This window comes from Vanrija albida (assembly GCF_041260175.1).
Source record: "Vanrija albida strain AlHP1 chromosome Unknown contig_5, whole genome shotgun sequence".
In the NCBI taxonomy this organism is placed as follows: domain Eukaryota; kingdom Fungi; phylum Basidiomycota; class Tremellomycetes; order Trichosporonales; family Trichosporonaceae; genus Vanrija; species Vanrija albida.
The window spans coordinates 2,788,882-2,802,869 of record NW_027191424.1 but is presented as its reverse complement, the minus strand read 5'-3'; the positions used below and the strand labels follow the sequence as shown (position 1 = coordinate 2,802,869).

The window sequence follows — 13,988 nt, the reverse complement described above, 5'->3', positions numbered from 1 at the left end:
GCGTGTCCAATCCGAATCCCGAAAGCCACGGCCATCACCATGACCCACACCCCATACATCTACACAAAGTACTTTACTTTCCTCCCCAGCACCTCCTCCTCGACCCACTTGTTGTCCTGCTTGTTCTGCGTGTTGTTTTTGTAGTCTGCGGGTGTGAGCTGCGCCGTCGACCCCATCAGCCGCACTCACAGTCCTCGTGCCCGGTCCGGCGGATGCGCTCGCGCAGCCACTCGTCCTGCGTCGGCGCGGCGCCGCCGGCGTCAATCCGGTCCTGGAACTGGTTCTTGCCGTGCGCCTTGACGACGGGCGAGTCCCAGATCGGGTCGAGCGGCAGGTCGCGCCGCGTACGCGCAAAGTGGATGAGGATGTAGCGGATGAGCTGCTGCTGGTCGGGCGGGGGCCGGACGACGCGGTGGCGCGTGGCCTTGAACAGGCCGCCCGAGAGGACTGGCGTCAGCGGAGCCACTTAGCAGCACCCACACTCGAGCGCGTCGGCCGTGTTGACGACAACCGCCCCGTCGACGTGCTTGACCCACTTCCACTGCCCGTCGTTTGTGAGCAGCTGCAGCGCCGACACGGGCTGCGAGTAGAGCAGCGAGATCGAGTTGTCTGGGCGTCAGCTAGCCCCCTACCACGTCCTCACAGTCCGTGTGGCCGCGGCTCAGCACGCCGTCGCCCGCCTCGGCCTCGGCATCGCTCAGGGGGTAGTACCCCATGTACCGGCTGCACGCGTGCCCGATGTTGCCGGTGTGGTCGTGCAGGCCCCAGAGGTAGTCCTCTGGCAGCTCGAGCGCGAGGCTCACGAGCTTGAGGATGCGGTACACGACGTGGTTGTACGTGTGCTCTGCGAACGCCTTGATCTCGGGGATGAACGGGAGGAGTTCGGGCGGGTGCTGCGTGCCCAGCGGCGCGGTGAACGACGGCGACTCGAAGTTGTAGTGCTGGGCGCTCGTCAGCGGGCTCATCCGGCCAGCTCACCCACCTCGACCTTGTCCGGCCCGCGCGCGGCGCTGCTCCACTCCCCGGCAACCTTGAACCCCTTGTAGCTGCCGGCCGCCAGGTCAGCCTTCCACGGCGTCTTCTGCTCGAGCGTGAGGCCCTCGACGAGGAACTTTGCGATGCTGAGGTTACGCTGCAGCGTCTCGGTGGACACGCCGGTGCCCGTGATGAAGAGGAAGCCGTCGTGTGCGAGGCCCTTACGCGCGGCAGCGACGGCGAGCGGCCGGCGGGCCGGGTCGTCGAGGTCGTTGAGGTCGAGCTGCTGCAGCTCGGCCCAGGGGACTGGGGTTAGCGACGCAGGGGGGAGGACGCACGGTCCGCTGTCGTTGTGGGAGGCGGGAGCCACGGCGCGATGGCCGGCGGGGGGGAGAGCGCTTTGAGCTCGGCGAGCGTGGCGGCTGTGTCTGGCACGGGGGCTGCGGGGGCCGGGGCGGCCACGGCGACGGCGACGGGTGCCATTGTGATGCTGGTGGCGAGGGCGTGCTGGCGGCGAGTGCGATGCAGCCAGGCAGTTATATGCACGCGTCCGCTCCCACCGCGCTCGCCGTCGCCATCGCCTCGTTGTTGTCGGTGTAGGCCGCGTGCGTCATGTTTGTAGCCAATGTCGCCATCGGCGTGTGGCGGAGGCACCGGCTGCAGCTACCTCGGCGAGCTGGCGCCTTGGGCGATAAGCCGCTGGGCTGCGAGCCACATTGGCATTGCACACGTCGTTATTGGTGCTCACGGCTGCTCCAGCACAAATCCCAAGATGCATCTCCATCCACTGCCAGCCTAGTACCCGCTAATACCCCAGCGTCCGCTTGCGCAGGAACACGTCGTTGCGCAGATCCGCGCGCCACTGCTCAAACGCGAGCCAGTAGTCCTCCGTCCCCTCGTCCTCGCCCTCGCGCGTGAGGCTGAACACATACTCGGTCCAGTACACCTCGTACGGGTTGGGAAAGATGAACTCCTTGCGCTTGCGGTGCGTGTGGCGCAGCGGCTCGCCCTTGCCCTCGACGACGCGGGGCTGCTCGTGCCCCTCGGGCGGCGTGGAGGGGGGCGACGAGGCGCGCGAGTGCGCCGCGTCGGAGAGCGCTGGCGTCGGCGCGCCCGACGCCGGCAGGGCGAGCTGTTGCGCGATGTACGGGTTCCCGAGGTTCGGCGGCGGGGTCGGCACGTCGGGAAAGTTGGGGAGCAGGCCGGCCCACAGCAGCGCCGCGAGGCGCGCCTGCACCTCGGCGAAGGGGAACGGCGCGATCTGGTACTCTGAACCGCGTTAGCCCCGCCCCGCCCCGCCGCCCGGCACCGGACTCACGCAGCACGTTGAACACGATGGTCCGGTCGTTCTCGAGGAAGAGGAGGAGCGGGTCGAGCCCGCGCACGGCCCACCCCCTCAGCCCGCCCGTCTCCCACTCTGCGCCGCCGGCGCGCTCGTCGCGCGCGATCTCGTCCTCGAGCGGGCGGAGCGCATCCCACGGCGCGTCGGCCGCCTTGATGAACGGCAGGGCGTAGTAGTATCCCGTCGCGAAGATTATCACGTCGACGTCGTCGAGCGGCGCGTGCGATGCCGTGGCCGGCCCGTTCTCCGTCTCGGCCCCGGCCTCGTAGAAGTGCACCCTGCCCTTCGGGTACTCGGCGCTCGCCCCCTCGACCCGCTCAATCAGCGGAACGTTGACCACGAACGGCTTCCACGCCTCGGTGCCGTCCTGCAGCCCGTTGTTGATGTTCGGCACGCCCGAGCTCGACTGGTACACCTTGGTGAAGGGCAGCTTCTCCCCGGCGCCGGCGTGCAGCGGCGCTCCGTCGGCGGCGTAGTGCCCGACATTGAGCTGCGCGATGAGCCGGCTCACGTCGGACCCGCTCGCGAACGACCCCACCACCAGCACCGTCCGCCCAGCGTAGTCCGCCTCGCGGCGGAACTCGCGCGAGTGCTGCACCGTGCCCGGGAACCCCGAGAGGCCCTCAATAGGCGGGATGTACCCGTCCGCATAGTGCCCGTTCGCGACGGCGACGTAGTCGAACTCCTCGTGCGCCGTCGTCCCGGCCACAGTGTTGCTGGACGTGATGCCCCAGCGCCGGCCCCCGCGCCGCGCGCCCGCGCTCGGCGTGAGCCGCAGCCGCTCGACGCGCGTGTTGAACCGGATGTGCTCGAGCAAGCCCCGCGCCTCGGCATAGCTCTGGAGGTAGGCCAGCACCTGCGCGCTCGTGGGGAACAGGTGCGCGGTATCGGGGAACGGAAAGCCGCGGTACTGCATTATCCCGCCAGCGAGGTTGGTCCGCAGCCCGTCGTACACTGGCGTCGGGGCCTCGGCGCCGCGCGGGTGGGGAAGGAGCTGCGTCTTGCCGTCGACGACGCGGGTCGCGTGGAGGAACGGCGAGGGGTTGGGGTCGTAGTTCCTGCTCGTCAGCTCATCCCAGCTCACGACCCACCAGATGCCTCCGACGCCATCGCGCGCCTCAAACCCAACGATCTCGACCCGCGTCTCGGCGGCGACCGCGTCCCGCCCATAAATCTCCTTGAGCTGCGCGATCTGCGCGAGGCCGGACGCGCCGGCGCCAATGACGGCGATGCGTGTGAGCGCGCGGGTGTCGGCGTCGGCCATGCTGGTGGAGTGTGCGATGCTGCATGCTCGTCGTCGCCGCCGCTGTTAGCAGCTGGTGCAAGTGCATGTCGCGCGATGGTGTTATCGGTGGCCGGTCAAATCCGGCGAGCTAGATTGCGACATGGGCGCGGGGTGGCGGTGGAGGATCTCGGTGCTGGCTGGTGCTGGTCATCTCGATGCTGCAGTCATCTCGGTGCTGCTCGATCTCGGTGCTGCTTTGCAGTGCGTCGGTGAGCTCGGCGGATGGCTCTGCCTGCATCGCCGCTGCTCGCTGCTCACCCCACCCAGCGGCCAACAGCCCGACACTGGCCCCTCCCACAGAAGGCTGGCGTGTGCCTCCCACCTTCTTCTGCCCTCGCCAGCTTCCATCAGCCACCGAATGGCTGGAGGCACACGAGGAACCGCCCAGCTGCCAGTGCCTCACGTACCATGCCTACGTCGTGGACCTTCACAGGCGTGCAGGAGTGCACGAGTGCACGCTGCCAGCCGCCCAGCCCACGTGCAGGGCGACGTTGTTTCGAGTCGGCGTCGTCGTCAAGTGCTCGCTCGCGTCAGACTACCCCCCGGTGCCTGCGTGCTCGCGCAGCGGGTCCCCAACTCGCAAGTCGCAAGCTCGCATTGCTCTGATGGAATGCTGGCCGCGACTCGCGCACGTCGACACGTCCCACCGGCTCTTGGTGACGCACGGCCTGCGCGATCGAGGAATGGGATGATGCAGATGATGCATTGGCTACGAGCGCGTTCTTGGCAGGCCAACGTTTGCCGCGTCCTGCTCGAGGCCTTACTGCATGCGCTCGTCGCATGGGCGGCCTTACTGCATACACTCGTGGCAAGGGAGGCCTAGCTGGCACGTTGGCACACACGGCACAATGAGCATCTCAGGGGGCCGCGCCGACGTCTTTACAGTGGCTAGCTCGTCGCGCTCGGCGTGCTCGATGGCAACGCGAAACCCCAAACTGGGCGAGTCTGGGCAGCTAGCAATTAACCGCGCCCTACAGACAGGACATGTCAGTCTGCCCGACGGCCCAGGTACACGGCTGGTACATGGACCCCGGCCGAGCCGTAACTACGCGTCCCGCCTTCCTGCCCGAAGGTTTCCAGTGGGCGGCGCGTCTTGACTACGGGCCTCGGGCCTGCCTGCCGCCTGTTTCGGCGCCTCCTGCCAGCCTCTAGAAACGGCCTTGGGCTGCTTGCAAGCTGCGTTGCATACGCCTCTATGGCAATTGTCCGGGTGAAGCAAGCTTACGGCCAGTACGGCCACTATAGAGCACTACGTGCAGTATGGAGAATACAGCGAGCGAGTGTGGGGTGCCAGCGAGCAGATGCTGGCGAATGTCCAGACGCAGCCGTGAGAGAGCCATTGTTCGTGTGGAGCGCACATGGTCTATCAGAAAGCGAGGAAGTCTATTAGAGTATGCTCCGGGTATATGACGACGAGCGGGTTGCTCAGTTGTCCTTGATGTTGGTGGTCCAGATCTGGTTCGTGTTTCCGGGGAAGCACTTGAACGTCTGCACCGGCGTGCCGGGCGTCTTGACGCCGTCCGTCAGGTCGAGGCAGAGGCCCTGGTCTGGCAGGGAGATGGAGTTGTCGTCGCCCCAGAGCTGCGGAGTCAGCCATGCCCCCCATCACTGGAACCACTCACCCAAGACTGCGCCGCAATGCCGGGGTAGCAGCGCCACAGCTTGACCTTGTCCTTTGCGGCCGGGTCATCGGCAGCCTCGACACACCAGTCGGTGCCCTTGAGGCGGAGCGCGCCGTTGCCGCGGTGAATGTCCCAAGACTGCTCGGGCACGTCGCTGCACTTGGCGACAACAACCGGCTGGCCCTTTTCCAGCTTGCCGTCCTTGACGGCGAGGCAGGTGTCGGCGCAGCCGTTGGCGTAGATGTGCTTGCCGCCGTTCCACTCTCCGCTTCCCTCGCTCTCACCACCACCGGGCGTGGCGGACGGGCCGGGGGGACCAGGAGGGGTCTTGGACGGCTTGTGCGAGGCGTGGGCGTACCCGCGGGCCGCGACGGCCTCAGTGTTGGCCGGGAGGTCGATGGCGAGGGCGTTGGCGCCGGCGACGAGCGCCGAGGCGAAGAGCAGCGCGTGGGCGAGGCGCATGGCGAGGGGGTGGGTGGGTGTCGGGGGGAGGGGGGGGAGGTCGAGCCGAAAAAACACGAGTGGCAGTCGGTGGTCGAGTCCTCTGTTGACTCTTTCTTCTGGGCGAGATAACGCCAACGATAGGATTCTGGGACGGGCGGGAGAGCGACAGGAACACTGACAAAGAGCAGTTAAGAGCAGATCCCAGCCGTGTATTTCTGTCCTGCCGTCTGCAAGAGGCGGGCAAGAGGCACCCTCGCAGGCTGCGGCTGCAGCACTCGACATCAAGGGGAATACCCACCCACCCGCAGAGGTGTCTCTTGCCGCATCTGGTGGAGCAGCGCAGTCGCAAACAAATCGACAAGTACCCTAGATTACTGCAAGGTGCCGGGCCTGCTTGTCTTGCCGCGGCGAGCCCTGAGCAGCTGCCAAGCAACGCAGCGGCCGCAACGGCAGGCAGGCCGCCAGCCCATCCCATCGGAGGGAGGCACTGGCCGTGCCGCGGCTGCCTATGGGCTCGTGGGTAGGCGCGGCCAGCGGCACGCCGGTGCGGCCAGGCGCGGCGTTTCATTCCGTCATTGTTTGGCCACCTTGGCCACGCTCGCCCACGTAAAGGCTCAACTTTTGTTTGTGCAGGCCTCACTGACACAATTGAGGTGGGTAAGGTGAGCCAAGGTGGGCCAAGTGACGTCTCGGAGTATCCCCGCCGCCTCGCCGCCGCCGCCTCGCTGCCCCGCCGCCTCCCCCGCCGCCGCCGACGTTGTAGGCACGAGGGCGGCCACGAAGCCAGGGCGCGCTGGGTGGGGGAGGTGGGTGGGCGGGCCTACTGGACCTAGGATGGGGTCGGACCCCAGCCCGTCCCTATGCCGGCAGAGGCACCGTGGCCACCCCATGTGGGTGGGTCAGTCCAGCCGAAAACAAAAAGGCATGCGGCCAAGGAGCGGTGCTGCATAGCTTGCGGGGAAGGCGGCGGCGGCGGTCTGGGCAGTAATTGAGCATGGGAGCAGCTAGCAGCGGCGCAGCGGCGTAGCTGGCGCAGCTGGCGCAGCTGGCGCAGCTGGCGCAGCTGGCGCAGCAATTGACGAGCGGGACAGTCGGCCTAGGCTGGCGAGCTAGCCAGCGGCAAAGCACTCGGCAAAGCGCGCGGCAAGCTCGCGGTGGGCACACGCACAACAACACAAACACATGGGCGGCAGGGAGCCGTAGGGAGGCGCGGACCTCGAAAACAAGCGCCTGAGGGCACCTGGGCGATCGGCATGCGATTACGCAGTGTGTAGTGGTGTAAGTGGTGTAAGCTTACACGAGGCTTGGGTAAGGTGAGGGGGCGGGGGGACACATGGGCCGGCGTTGCCCGCGTGCGGCGGGGGTGCGGTGCACGCAGGTCGGGTCGAGCAGCCGGCGTCAGCCGTCAGTACACTGCGGCAGGACAAGCAGGCGCGAGCACTCCTCGCCGCCGCACCGCCCCAGGTAGTGAATGACGGAGGCAGCGCAGCCAGCACCAGCAGCAGCAGCGACGACGCGGCGGCGTCATCATCCATGAAAAATCAAGGGTGGGTGTGGCGCACGGACAAGTGGGTGGTGCCTGGGCAGCATGCTTGCTGCGATGCAATGCAAAGCAATGCATAGGTTTCGGGGCCTGCAGCTACTGTCAGCTGGTCACGGCCGCCGCAAACGCCATATCGCAGCGAATGGCGACGCGGGCGGGCGACCACTTGCAAGCCAGTGGCGTCCTGCGTCATGGCCACTTGGCGGCTTGGCCGCAGCCACGAGCGACGATGCCACCGTCCCAGCGTCCCAGTCGGCGCAGCTGCCACCGTCAGCGTCAGCGCCTTGTGCGAGTTGCTTCCATCAGGCCCCGGAGAACAGATGACAGCTGTGCCGTTCTGTGCCTCGGCGCCACAGACACGGGCTCCCAAGCCAGCTCCCAAGCCCCAAGCCTGTCAATCAGCGCCGAACGCCGCGGAGTCTGCTGCCGCCTGGCGTTCTGCCCTTCTGCGCCCGTCTGCGTCCGCCGGCCAAGCTCCGCAACGCCGCACGGCAGCTGCCGAGAGGGCAGCGGTGACGCCGGCCTGCCTCGCAGCCAGAGGAGTGGAGTCGAGTCCCGTGCGACCCCAGCAACTCTATTCGCGGCCAAGATCGTCGGGAGTACGACGCTGCTGCATGGTGCAATGGGGACTTGGGTCCGATGCACTCAAGGTGTTGCCAGTGCATAAAGTACAGGTGTTGTGTACTCCGGGAGCAGGCTTATCACTCCGCCTGGCCGCCGCGGGCGAGATGAAACGCGCAAACACGGCCCACGGAAAGCCCGATCGCGCGGGCAGCCTGTCGGGTGGGAGTGGGCTCGAGGTTGGGGCTGTGGGTTGGTTGTGGGCTGTCGGGGTGGGCAATATGCATGCTGCGAGCGAGTGTACATATTGCACCCAGTGCGTGTATTGACTCTGGCGCATGCATGTGGGCGTGGAACAGTAGAGCCGCGACTCCGCCTTCCGCGCCACGCCGCCCAACCCCCACCCCCGCGCGCCCCGCCGCGTCGCGTTGCCCGCTCAGGCACGATCCCGAGGCACATGGAACACCAAACAAACACTGTGGCTGCGGAGCCCACTTCGAGCCCACCTGTTGTCGCTGCACACGATACTATTCATTGCGTTGCTATTTGCACTGAGCATGTACCGCGCCCAATATACAAGGTGCGGGGCGGGATGTCATTGTCCATGAGAGAGGAAGTGTCCATGCGTGATTAGTCGGCAGGAAGCGGGCTCGAGCGCGCGCGGACCGCCAGATCCAGCAGCCGCAGCGGCGGCTTAGTTCCAGACCTGGTTCGTGTTGCCCGTGACGCACTGCCACACCTGGAGCTGGTTGCCGTTGGTGAGGCTGCCCGAGGGGAGGTCGAGGCAGAGGCCTGGGCGGGGGGTTAGCGGGGGGTTCGGGGCAAGACGCAGACGGGGGAGGTCGGAGGCAGGGCCACCACGACCGCCTCGCTGCGCTCGGCGCACTCACCCTGGCCGGTAAGCGCAATGCGGTTGTCGGCGGTCCAGTACCACTGCTGCTGAGGAAGGCCCTGGTAGCACTGCCAGAGGTGGAGCTTGGACCCGTTGCCGGGGTTGACGCCGGCGTCGACGCAGAAGTTGGTGCCCGCGACCTGGAACTTGCCGTCGCCGCGCTGGATGGCAAACTTTTGCGCGCCGGTGCCGTTGCACTGGTAGCTGGGGGGGTTAGCAGAGTCCACGGCGTCCACGAGCGGAGCGAGTGGGCGCGGAGGTGGTGGGGCCGAAAGGAAGCAGGGCTCGGCGAAGAACGCGGATCGCCCGCCTTCCCTGACGCCTCCGCCTCCGCCGCCCCGCGGAGCCACCGCCCGTCGCCGCCCAAAGCCACTCACAGCTGGACCGGCGTGCCGTTGGCATAGTTGGCGCCCGCGACGTCGATGCACCACCCGCTCTGGCCGTTGGGGTGGAGCGCGATGCCGCCGGTGGGCGGCTGCGTCGTCGAGGTGGGGGGCGCGGTGGTGCTGCTAGTCACGGGCGGCTTGGAGGTCGGGCCGCAGGGGTCCTGGGCTGCGACGAGGGCGAGGGTGGCGAGGGCGGCGAGGGCGAGCATGGTGAGGGAGTGTGTTGGGTCGGAAAAGGTTACTATAAGATGAGAGAAGAGGCGATGGAGAGATGAAGACGAGTTGCGGGTCGTGTTTGTTGCGTTGGTTAGGCCAGGGTGGGTCGAGGCGGGATCGATCTGGGCGGGTGGGTTTACGACAGACGCGGCGGCTTCGCCTTTATACCTGTCCGGGGGCTCTGACCACAACGGAGGCTGCATGCATGCGATGCACATGCACATGCACGCCCATGCTCCCATGCATTCAAGGTGGCGACCCGAGCCAAGCGCAGGCGGCGACGACACGGCCAGGCAGGAATCCGTCGTCGTCGTCGGCAGCGGCCATTGATCTGCGGCGGGCAAGCAAGCGGTGCGTGGGGCCCGCATATCCCGAAGCCTGCCTGCCAGCGAGCGCCCAGCACCAGATCATGCGACCTCATTCCGCGGCGAGCGCAGCAGGACACATGGTACGCGCACAGCGCACGGCGCACGGCGCACGGAAACAAGCTCTGCCCGCGGGGCAGTGCTGCATACGACATCCCGAGCGGCAGCGGCGGCAGCGGCGGCATTGAGCCACGGCCGCAGCGGTCACATGCCGCCCACGCCGCTCAGATCTCTTGGAATCGTGCCACCAAATGGCCGCGGCGGCCGCTGCGGGGTATGGGCATGGGAGGCCTCGGCGTATGCAAGTGGCGGAGGCGGAGGCGGCGGGCGGGGTCACTGAGCGTGCCGCTCGCCCACTGCCATTCAGTCGTGTCTATTCCGAGCGCCGAGTCAGCTCGACCGAGCGGACGGCGACGACGGCGCGCCGAGTCAGCCAGGCAGTCAGCCAGCCAGCCGGCAGCCTCGGGCAGCCGATCGCGGCCGATCAGCGAGCGGCGAGCAGGCGTCGTCGCTACGGATCCGCCGACCACCGCATCGACAACGCTCGCGGGCACGCACGACGACACTCTCACGCGCACGACGCCGGTGCCTACCTTGGTCGTCGCGGCCGTCGCCATGCCGCCTGCCGCCCGCTTGTCCGTCGATGCCATGCCTGCTTGGCCGTAGCCATGCTCCTTGGCCGTCGCCTTCGTCGTCGCGTCGTCCGCTCAGACAGCGGGCAGCGCTGCCAAGGCGCCGAGCCGACCCGTGCCACCCACGAGCCGCCACTCAGCCCCAGCCCCACAACCCCCACCACCCCCAGCATCGCCTCGCTGCGCTCCGGCCGTGGCACTCACCGGCTGCAGCGTCGGCACAGAGCCCGGTCGTGGCGCCGGCACACACTGCCGACGCTGCCGCTCGCGGGCACGATGTTCTGTGGCTCTTGTGGGGCCTCTGGGGCTCGGCGGGCAGCTGGGAACCCCTCCTGCTCTACTTCGGTACATGGTAGTAGTACAGCTTACAACACCCCTTCCCACACCCCGTCCCACCCCACCCCTAGCTATCCGGGACGGAATACAACCACGACATGTCCACGTCCGCGCCCGTCGGCTGGATCTGCGGCCCCGACTGGGCAGCCTGCGCGCTAAACTCGCCGCCGCCCAGCCAGCCCCAGAAGTCGCTCCCGGGGCCGATGGCACCATTGTCCACGAGTGTCGGCGCAGCAGCGACCGGGTTGCTCTGGTTGCTCTGTGGCGACGTCTCGTTGGCCGCAACCGCCGCGGCTGAGGCCAGCGTCGACGTGTCGTTTCGCAGGATCGCAGCGAGCGCAGACTCGAGCGTCAGGTTGTTGTTCTCAAACGTCGTGGGCTGCAGTGGCGGCGCTGTAGACTTGCGGTTCGGTGCCGACGACACGAGCGACTGCAGCGACTGCGCAGAGTTGATCGAGTCGGGCGACGTGTGCGCCGCCGTGCCGTTGGTCGCCGTGGCCGCAGGGAACTCGGCCGACGGCACGTCGGGGTTGACAGGTGGCGGGCCGATTGCGCTGATGATAATCGACGCGATCGGGCCCGGCAGCGTAGACACCTTCTCATGCAGCACCGTCACCGGGCCTCGCAGCGCTGCAATCGTCGTCGACGCGTTCGACAGGCGGTTCAGGCACCACTGCAGCGACGTCACAAGCACGGCCTCTTCGTCCGAGAGCCAGCCCTCGTTTGTACGCAGGCGCAGCTTGCTGAGGAAGACGAGCGAAGCGGTGTAAATGCAGTCTGGAGTCAGTAGTTGAAGCGAGGGCACCACTCACAGCAGTGGGAGAGCACCGCCTCGCGGTCGAGGAAGTGCGAGTGGCTGAGCTGGGCGAGTATGCTGATTTCGAGGGCCGATTTGACGCTCGAGTCCTGCACTACCCCGACGGCCTGGCGGCGGTCGAGCAAGATGGAGAGCATGTGGTAGAGGCAGCTGCGAGGGTTAGACCGACGCCAACTACGCGAACCCACTTCAAGTTGATGATATGAGCTGGTGGCACCCGCTCCGGCTCGTCCTTCGGGCTGAACTGCAGCTCTGGGGGCAGCTTGGTGCGCCACTCCTTCAAAGCGCGGTGGATCGAGTCGAGGAGCGGGGCACCAGCCTCGCCACCTCGGCCCTCGGCGCTCAAGGGGCAGCTAAAACCGTTGCTGTACTGTCAGCACGGCGTCGTCACTCCCTATACCCACTCGTAGAGCAAGATGTCGTTCATGATAATCGCCAACCGCGACGAGTTGCAGAATGTCGACAGTTCCAGGCTCGGGCACGACTTGAACGGAGGGAACTGGTCAAGGCGGTTGCCCACCGGTGTCCACGGCGCCGCGTCGAGCTCAACGTCCGGGTCGATGGGCTTTGGCGAGTCGCGCGTCTGCTGAAGCATGGGCATGCGGCCGAGGTACGTAGACATGGTCTTGTCCCACAGGTATGCAGACCAGAACATGTGCCGCCGGGACTCGAGCTCTTCAGTCGAAAACTGGGACTCGGACGCCGGGGTCTTGCCATCAAGGTGGATGCCGAGGTCGTCAATCATGCGAATAGCCATGCCACTGAGGTGTCAGTGGGTTAGCAAACACACCATCCACCCACAGGTAGACCCATGCTGGGGACACATGCCCCAGGGACATGATCTTTGCGCTCAGGGTGAGCAATCCAGCAATCGCAGACAGCGAGCTGCCTCTCTCGACCTCGCGCAGGACGAGCAGCTTGGCCTGGGGCAAGAACGGGTCCGATGGGTTCTGGCCGTCACTCAGGAGGTTGACGTCGCATGCTCGGATCACATGCGTGCAGAGGCAGTAGAGGAGGAACGGCGAGAACATCGACTGGGGCGTTCGTGGGCGGTGCATGTCGCCTAGGGGTGAGCAAAACCCGGACGCGGCACTCACGCATGAACGTCTTGTGGTGGACAAAACCAAACATTGGCTGCACCCAGGTGAAGTGCATCTTGAGGACGTACCGCCACACTTCCTCGTTCATGACGGGGAACGAGGCGGCAAGCGCGACGCGGTCAATCCAGTCCATCATGAGGTGGTGCTCGATATCCAATGCGTCCGTCACGAGGTCAGCCTGCGCAGGCGGCGGCGACTGAGCCGTGTTGGCGCTAGAGAGGTAGTAGAGCGACGAGGGGCCGTGGAGCGCGGCCTGCGAGTTAGCCACGAACCCTAGATGCCTCCAACTCACCCTGTTGTCCGTGTCGGTCGAAATCTTGACCTGCTCCTTGAACGTGTCGACCAGCGAGTCGAGCTTGACCGGGCCGTTCGTGATCTTGGACATGCGTTCGGCGCCAAAGCCGTCGGGGTTTGGCCCTGTCGCCGGGATGTTCGAGTCATCAATCAGGTCAAGAATCTGGTCTCGTTCTTCTTTCGACGCATGTTTGAGACGCGAGAGCGTGTCGCGGAGCTTTGTGGCGTGGTCCTCGAGATCGTGGAGGTACTTGGACGACGGGATGCTGGCGGGTCAGTCGATCGCGGGGGTTCCCTACCCACCCCTTGTAGATGCACTCGGTCTTGAGCGTGGTGCATAGCTGCGGGTTAGTTATTGTTTAGTATGTTAACCCACCCTGCACCGAGGTTGACCGCCATCGCATCGTCGCTGTGAGTGTCAGCATCGTCGCGAGCCTTAGTGCCTTCCTCGCCTTCCTCCGCCTCGCTCGCTCGGAACAAACCGACTCACCTTTTTCGACCTGCAGCTCTCGCAGGCAAAGTTGCGCTTCTTTGGCGGCGCTGTCAAGCTCGTCGTGGTGACGGCCGGCATTGTGTGTGGACGAGGAAGACTGCGATGGTGGGAGAGTGTGGTGGTGTGGAGTGCAATGGCGACTTTGTCACTCTGCACACTGGCCGGGGTGGGTCAACGAGATCGTCGAGATCAATAGCCGAGGGGGAGGGGTAGCGTGGGGGGACCGCTTAAGGCGGCACCACAACAGACGACCCGGGAGACCCGAAGGTGACGCCGAGGGAGGGCAAGACGGAGCACAACGGCCGACAGAGACGGCGACGGCGATGGCAGAGACGGGGTAGGTAGGTGTGCATCACAAGCAGCATTGTCAGGCCCATCAGTGGCATCGAGCTCGACGACACAACACGCCACAGTGCCAGTTTTTCGTCAACACCACACCCGCGCTTCTCCGAGCCATGCTGACCCTCTCGGGGGTCCCCTTACGCCGAGATGACGGGCACGATCACCCATCCGCGACCCACGGCCTAGATCTCGCCTCTCTCGCGTGATATCTGGTATAGCTCGATGCCGGCTGGCCGAGGGAACGCGTGGATGTTGGAGCAGTTCCGCCATGTGGCGGGCTATCTCCGCACCCCGTGGCCCACATGCCGCCGGCGTGTATCACGGAGCAGAGGGGGCTATATAG

At 66.2% G+C, this 13,988-nt stretch overlaps 5 protein-coding genes across 5 annotated transcripts; all 5 read right to left on the bottom strand.

Moving 5' to 3' along the window:
- Positions 1–59: 59 nt before the first annotated feature.
- Q8F55_007243 (uncharacterized protein) lies at positions 60–1,458 on the bottom strand (the record flags this gene model as incomplete). Its single annotated transcript, XM_069355681.1, has 6 exons — positions 60–145; positions 190–447; positions 481–609; positions 644–941; positions 983–1,281; positions 1,314–1,458. 6 exons carry the CDS (start codon positions 1,456–1,458, stop codon positions 60–62), a joined length of 1,215 nt encoding a protein of 404 aa, XP_069207752.1.
- A 322-nt stretch (positions 1,459–1,780) lies between these two features.
- On the bottom strand, positions 1,781–3,581 carry FMO1_4 (monooxygenase; the record flags this gene model as incomplete). Its single annotated transcript, XM_069355680.1, has 2 exons — positions 1,781–2,244; positions 2,294–3,581. 2 exons carry the CDS (start codon positions 3,579–3,581, stop codon positions 1,781–1,783), a joined length of 1,752 nt encoding a protein of 583 aa, XP_069207751.1.
- A 1,446-nt stretch (positions 3,582–5,027) lies between these two features.
- Q8F55_007241 (uncharacterized protein) lies at positions 5,028–5,686 on the bottom strand (the record flags this gene model as incomplete). The annotated part of the gene is made up of 2 exons (XM_069355679.1): positions 5,028–5,183; positions 5,225–5,686. 2 exons carry the CDS (start codon positions 5,684–5,686, stop codon positions 5,028–5,030), a joined length of 618 nt encoding a protein of 205 aa, XP_069207750.1.
- A 2,780-nt stretch (positions 5,687–8,466) lies between these two features.
- Positions 8,467–9,259, bottom strand: Q8F55_007240 (uncharacterized protein; the record flags this gene model as incomplete). Its single annotated transcript, XM_069355678.1, has 3 exons — positions 8,467–8,564; positions 8,663–8,868; positions 9,042–9,259. The coding sequence occupies 3 exons, from the start codon at positions 9,257–9,259 to the stop codon at positions 8,467–8,469; spliced, it is 522 nt and encodes a 173-aa protein (XP_069207749.1).
- A 1,407-nt stretch (positions 9,260–10,666) lies between these two features.
- Positions 10,667–13,381, bottom strand: Q8F55_007239 (uncharacterized protein; the record flags this gene model as incomplete). Its single annotated transcript, XM_069355677.1, has 9 exons — positions 10,667–11,376; positions 11,412–11,566; positions 11,605–11,781; positions 11,821–12,177; positions 12,218–12,479; positions 12,514–12,769; positions 12,809–13,076; positions 13,114–13,151; positions 13,301–13,381. The coding sequence occupies 9 exons, from the start codon at positions 13,379–13,381 to the stop codon at positions 10,667–10,669; spliced, it is 2,304 nt and encodes a 767-aa protein (XP_069207748.1).
- Between the last annotated feature and the right edge of the window lie 607 nt (positions 13,382–13,988).